Source organism: Chiloscyllium plagiosum, chromosome 5 (assembly GCF_004010195.1).
Source record: "Chiloscyllium plagiosum isolate BGI_BamShark_2017 chromosome 5, ASM401019v2, whole genome shotgun sequence".
In the NCBI taxonomy this organism is placed as follows: Eukaryota; Metazoa; Chordata; class Chondrichthyes; order Orectolobiformes; family Hemiscylliidae; genus Chiloscyllium; species Chiloscyllium plagiosum.
Window position 1 is genome coordinate 121,180,674 of NC_057714.1, and position 7,119 is coordinate 121,187,792.

General features: G+C 55.3%; 1 protein-coding gene across 1 annotated transcript; it reads right to left on the reverse strand.

Annotated features, from left to right (window-relative positions):
* Positions 1-259: 259 nt before the first annotated feature.
* Positions 260-7,119, reverse strand: LOC122550374 (testis-specific serine/threonine-protein kinase 5-like). The gene is made up of 2 exons (XM_043691100.1): positions 6,421-7,119; positions 260-764 (listed from the first exon to the last, which is right to left on the reverse strand). The coding sequence occupies exons 1-2, from the start codon at positions 6,652-6,654 to the stop codon at positions 645-647; spliced, it is 354 nt and encodes a 117-aa protein (XP_043547035.1). The 5' UTR covers positions 6,655-7,119; the 3' UTR covers positions 260-644.

Here is a 7,119-nt window from a genome sequence, read left to right on the forward strand (position 1 = left end):
AAAATGGGACAGTGAGAGGTGTGTGTGGGTGTGAGAGAGAGATGGAGAAAGAGGAAGAAGCAGAAAGATGAGAGGGAAGGAGGGATAGATGGTGGAAATGATAGGGAGGTAGAAATGGAGGATGGAAGAGGGAGAGGAGAGGAGGAGGGGCAAAACGAGAAAGGGAGAGAGAGTTAGTCTCTTTTATTCATTTTCCCCATGTCTGACCTCCCAAATGCAACAAATTGAGAGCATGGACCTGCGCTTGGGGGAGGGGAGCAGTCACACAGGAACTAACTGTCCGTGAGCTGGTTAACTGTGGGGGGCCTCACACAGCCACTACAACACTGTGGGGGTGGTGGGATAGTCGCGGGGAGAGAGGAGGTTCCTTACCCAGCCCCCTATGTCTGCTCGACCAGGGTGGTCCTCACAGTCAGAGTCACCCCCTCCCACCTCGAGCTCAGAGACCCCGGCTGTGCCAAAGAAAGGACAAGGGAGAATCTGCATTGCCACGTCACCTTTCCCGTCCTCTGGGACCGCTGCTGGCCAGGCTGCGGAGGGTCTGTTGCAGGGGCAGACAGGGCACGCGAGACCCCCCCACCCCTGGGCCTGGCCTGCGGCCGGGTTCATACAGGCCTGAGCCTGAGACAGGAAACGGCTCGTGTTCATACCACGTTCGGGTGTTTGTAGGTGCTCAGCAGAGCGTTGATTTCCCGGGACAGACACCGTTGAGACTGCTGTTGCTGCTGTGGCCGCTGACAGATTGGGATGACCTTAATGGCGACCTGCAGAGACAGGGCAGAACACAGTTAAAACTTTCTCCACCGTCTAAAATCTTTCCAAACTTCTGCCAAGGCTGATGTCCTGATGAAGTGTTACGCCCAAAACGTCCACTCTCCTGCTCCTCGGATGCTGCCTGACCGGCTGTGCTTTTCCAGCACCACACTCTTGGACTCTGAAGGCATTCTATCCTTTACTACAAGAGAAATTGGACAGACATGTGCCTCAGTGAGACAGGACACTGGTGTGACTGTCTTCAACACTGTGCGGTTTTAACACATGGGAGGGGAATCAGAGAGTGAAACCTGGAAGGTGGGGCGGTTTCCTGAAGAGGGAATGTTGTACAGTCTGGGTTTGTTCCCACTGGGAACGTAGAAGAGTGAAGTTTGATCCGATTGAAGAGTACACAATCCAGAATGGGCTTGACAAGGTGGACGTGGGAAAGGTGTTCCCTCTGGTGGGTCAGTCCAGAACGAGGGGTCACCTTTTCGGGGAAAAAGACAGAGTGATTTTTTTTTGCTCATTGGGTTGTGTGACTTTGGGAGTCAGTGCTGCCGCAGGCTGTAGGGGTGGGGTCATTGTGCCATACAGCACGGAAACAGACCCTTCGGCCCAACCCGTCCGTGCTGACCAAGTTTCCCAAACTAAACTCGTCCCGTTTGCCTGCTTAGGGCTCACGTCCCTGTAAACCTTTCCCTATCCGGGCACTTGTCCAAACATCTTTGAAATGCTGCCATTATACCTGCCTCTACCACTGTACTTAAACACGCACCACCCTCTGTGTGAAAAAGTTGCCCCTTCCCATCCCTTTTAAATCTTTCCTCTCTCACCTTAAACCTATACTCTCTTGTTTTGGACTCCCTCACCCCAGGGAAAAGACCTCGTCTATTTACCCAATCCATATCCCTCATGATTTTATAAACCTCGATAATCTCTCAGCCTACTGTGCTCAAAGGGAAAAAAGTCCCAGTTTATCCAGCCTCTCCTTATAAACTATACCGTCCGGTCCCAGCAACAGGCTGGTAAATCTTTCTTGCACGCCAATTAAATAATATCCTTCTGCTATGTTTACAACAGACGTGGATCAAGTCTTGGCACCTGAAATGTTACCACTGTTTCTTTCGCCACGGATGTTGCCAGGCCTGCTGAGTTTCTCCAGCATTTTCTGTTTTTATTTCAGTTTTCCAGCAGTCCACAGTAGTTTGAGTGGATGGATTCTCGTTACACGGGGAATCAAGGGTTATTGGATTATTGAAGGATGTGAATGGTCTGGTTCTGCTGCCAGGACAAGCCCAGAATGACATACATCCAGAGAAGATCAATTCTAGCATGTTCGAATACAGGAAAGCAGCCACTCAGCAAGTGCACAGCACAGGCTATGTGTACACTACAGGGGAGACAATGGTATACTGATATTATCACCAAACTATGAATCCAGAGACCCAGATAGTGTTCCAGGGACCTGGGTTCAAACCCTGCCACTGCAGATGGTGGAATTTGAATTCAATACAAATCTGAGAGTGAGAGTACAATACTGACCCTGACTCCATTGTTGATTTTTGGAAAACCCATCTTGTTTAGTAAATGCCCTTGAGGGAAGGAAACTGCCTGCACATAACTCCAGACCCACAGCAACGTGGTTGGCTCTGAAATGTAGTGATGAGCAATAAATGCTGCCGAGCCAGCGATGCCTGAATCCCGTGAAGGAATAAAAACGATCTCACAGACAACAATGTGGGAATGATCAGAAAACCCGTTTTAGAGGTGTTGACGCCCTGCACTGCGCCACTCTCTCAGCACTGACCCTCCGACAATGCGGCACTCCCTCAGTACTGACCCTCCGACAGTGCGGCGCTCCCTCAGCACTGACCCTCCAACAGTGCAGTATTCCCTCAGCTCTGACCCTCTGACAGTGCAGCACTCCCTCAGCACTGACCCTTCAACAGTGCAGCACTCCCTCAGCACTGACCCTCCGACAGTGCGGCGCTCCCTCATCACTGACCCTTCAACAATGTGGTGCTCACTCAGCACTGACCCCCCAACAGTGCAGCACTCCCTCAGCACTGACCCTCTGACGGTACGGTGCTCCCTCATCACTAACCCTTCAACAGTGCACCACTCACTCAGCACTGACCCTCCGACAGTGGGGCACTCCCTCAGCACTGACCCTCCGACAGTGCCCACTCCTTCAGCACTGATCCTCTGACAGTGCAGTGCTCCCTCAGCACTGATCCTCTGACAGTGCGGCACTCCCTCAGCACTGACCCTCTGACAGTGCAGTGCTCCCTCAGCACTGATCCTCTGACAGTGCGGCACTGACTCATCACTGACCCTCCGACAGTGCAGCACTCCCACAGCGCTGACACTCTGACAGTGCAGCGCTCCCTCAGCACTGACCCTTTGACAGTGCAGAGCTCCCTCAGCACTGACCCTCTAACAGTGCGGCGCCCCCTCAGTACTGACCCTCTGATAGTGCGGCACTCCCTCAGCACTGACCCTCCGACAGTGCAGCACATCCTCAGGACAGACCCTACGACAGTGTGGCACACCCTCAGCGCTGATTCTCCGACAGTGTGGCACTCCCTCAGCACTGACCCTCCGACAGTGTGGCACTCCCTCAACACTGACCCTCCAACAGTGCAGCATTCCCTCAGCACTGACCCTCCAACAGTGCGGCATTCCCTCAGCACTGACCCTGCTACAGTGCGGCTCTCCCTCAGCACTGACCCTCCGACAATGCAGCACTCCCTCACGACTGACCCTCCAACAGTGCGGCACTCCCTCAGCACTGACCCTCTGACAGAGTGGCGCTCCCTCAGCACTGACCCTCCGACAATGCAGCACTCCCTCAGAACTGACCCTCCAACAGTGCGGCACACCATCAGCACTGACCCTCCGACAGTGCTGCTCTCCCTCAGCACTGATCCCCTGACAGTGCAGTGCTCCCACAGCACTGACCCTCCGACAGTGCGGCACTCCCTCAGCACTGACCCTCCGACAGTGCGGCCCACCCTCAGCGCTGATCCACCGACAGTGCAGTGGTCCTTCAGCACTGATCCTCTGACAGTGCAACGCGCATTCAGCACTGACCCTTCGACAGTGCGGCACTGCCACAGCACTGACCCTCCGTCAGTGCGGCGCCCCCTCAGCACTGACCCTCCGACAGTGCGGCGCTCCCTCAGCACTGACCCTCTGACAGTGCGGCGCCCCCTCAGTACTGACCCTCTGATAGTGCGGCACACCCTCAGCGCTGATCCTCTGACAGTGCAGTGCTCCCTCAGCACTGACCCTCCAGCAGTGTGGCGCTCCCTCAGCACCTACCCTCTGAAAGTGCAGCGCCCCCTCAGTACTGACCCACTGACTGTGCAGCACTCCCTCAGCACTGACCCTCCAACAGTGCGGCAGTCCCTCAGCAACAACCCTCCGACAGTGCAGTCCTCCCTCAGCACTGACCCTCTGACAGTGCGGGACTCCCTCAGCACTGACCCTCTGACAATGTGGCGCTCCCGCAGCACTGACCCTCCTACAGTGTGGCAGTCCCTCGGTGCTGACCCTCTGACAGTGTGGCACTCCCTCAGCACTGACCCTCTGACAGTGCGGCGCTCCCTCAGCACTGACCCTCTGACAGTGCGGCGCACCCTCAGTACTGACCCTCTGACAATGCAGCACTCCATCAGCACTGACCCTCCGACAGTGCAGCACTCCCTTAGCACTGACCCTCCACCACTCCGTCAGCACTGATCCTCCGACAGTGCCCACTCCCTCAGCGTGATCCTCTGACAGTGCAGCGCTCATTCAGCACTGACCCTCTGATAGTGCGGCACTCCCTCAACACTGACCCTCTGACATTGCGGCACTCCCTCAGCACTGACACTCTGACAGTATGGCACTCCCTCAGCACTGACCCTCCGACAGTGTGGTGCTCCCTCAGCACAGACCCTCCGGCAGTGCGGCCCTCGCTCAGCACTGACCCTCTGACAATGTGGCGCTCCATCAGCACTGACCCTCTGACAGTGCGGCACTCCCTCAGCACTGACCCTCTGACAATGTGGCGCTCCCGCAGCACTGACCCTCTGACAGTGCGGCACTCCCTCAGCACTGACCCTCTGACAGTGCAGCACTCCCTCAGCACTGACCCTCTGACAGTGCGGCGCTCCCTCAGCACTGACCCTCTGACAGTGCGGCGCCCCCTCAGTACTGACCCTCTGACAATGCAGCACTCCATCAGCACTGACCCTCCGACAGTGCAGCACTCCCTTAGCACTGACCCTCCAACAGTGCGGCACACCCTCAGCGTTGATCTTCCGACAGTGCTGTGGTCCCTCAGCACTGACCATCTGACTATGTGGCACTCCCTCAGCACTGACCCTCTGACAGTGCGGCACTCCCTCAGCACTGACCCTCTGACAGTACCCACTCCCTCAGCACTGACCCTCTGACAGTGCAGCACTCCCACAGCACCTACCCTCTGAAAGTGCAGCGCCCCCTCAGTACTGACCCTCTGACAGTGCAGTAGTCCCTCAGCACTGACCCTCTGACCGTGCGGCACTCCCTCAGCACTGACCCTCTGACAGCCCAGCACTCCCACAGCACTGACCCTCTGAAAGTGCGGCGCCCCCTCAGTACTGACCCTCTGACAGTGCAGCACTCCCTCAGCACTGACCCTCCGACAGGGCGGCGCTCCATCAGCACTGACCGTCTGACAGCATGGCACTCCCTCAGCACTGACCCTCCGACACTCCAGTGGTCCCTCAGCGCTGACCCTCCGACAGTGCGGCACTCATTCAGCACTGACCCTCCGACAGTGTCCACTCCCTCAGCACTGACCCTCTGACCGTGCAGTGCTCCCTCAGCACTGACACTCCGACAGTATGGCACTCCCTCAGCACAGACCCTCCGACAGTGCGGCACTCCCTCAGCACTGACCCTCCGACAGTGCGGCGCTCCCTCAGCACTGACCCTCCGACAGTGCCCACTCCCTCAGCACTGACTGTCCGACAGAAGGAAATCTGCTACCTTCACCTGGTCTGGCCTACAAGAGACTCCAAACCCTGCAGCAATGGGAATGTCTCTTAAATGCCTCCTGAAATGGCTTAGCAAGAGCCTCAGTAACCAGTATAAAATCTTGAAGGATTGAAACTAGATGGAGCAGCTGGTAATGACTCAGCCCCATAACACTGCCACACGCTCTTTACTAACATTGTAAGGTTTGTGCTAACGCTGGGACTGTTCTCTCTCAGACCAGCCAACAACCGGTTCAAATATTCATCTCCTTCAACAGCAGCTTCCAACCCCATGACCACTTCCATCTCAAAGGACAAGGCCAGCAGAGACATGGGAACACCATCCTCTGCCCATCCTTCCAGGCCATTCACCATCCTGACTTGGAAATATATCGCCGTTCCTTCACTGTCGCTGGGTCAAAGTCCTGGAATTCCCTCCCCAACGGCATTGTGGGTCTACCTACATCACATGGACTACAGCGGTTCAAGATGGCAGCTCACCTCCACCTTCTATCCAATAAAAGAATTTTTAAAGATATTGGCCAAGTGTTGGCAAATAGCACTGGATTGGGTTGGGATATCTCGGTGGCATGGATGGGTTGGACCGAAGGGTCTGTTTCCATGGTGAACATCACTGTAACTATATAAAGATACTTACCCTCTTCTCTTTCTTGTTGTGGAGACCAACAGCCAATCGGAAATTGCAGCAGATCTTATCCTGGGTTGGGACTGCCAGATACACTCGGGAGAATGAACCGGAGCCGATTTTCCTGGTGAGCAGGTAGCCCCTCTCCCTGCACTCACTCACCTCATCCACCTTGGCTTCATCCATAACCAGTGACCCAGACTTGACCATGTGTGCCTTGGGAGGCTGGGAGAAAGCAACGACCATGAGGAAAGGCCAGAGCCCTCAGTTCATCCTTGATGCTTCTTCGTGGGTCAGACAGGTCCAGTGTAAGCATACGGACATTGAGGAAGGTATCTGGTGACGGTCTGGTTCAAGAGTTTGCAATCAGGCTCTCTCCCTTCCTGTCCTGGTCAGTTTGTGCCGTTTCCTGAGAGGCTGACTTCCAAATTCTCTTTCTAAAAGAAAATACACCGTTCCAGAATGTGCTTTTTTTTTGGCCAATAGAACAATCTAGAATTGGAACCTCCCGGGTGTTCCACATTCCAGTCTGTCTTTGTTCAATGCGACGCTGTATGTGTTTAACTCCCTCCGTCCCATTCCCTCGGCTTGCTGACCTTACACCATCTCCCAGTCTGACCACACCTCAACTATCCTCATGTTTGGAAATCCCCCTTTCCGTTCTGTCAGCGCCATGGCAACCGAATTCCTTGGCCAGGCTCCTTGATAACG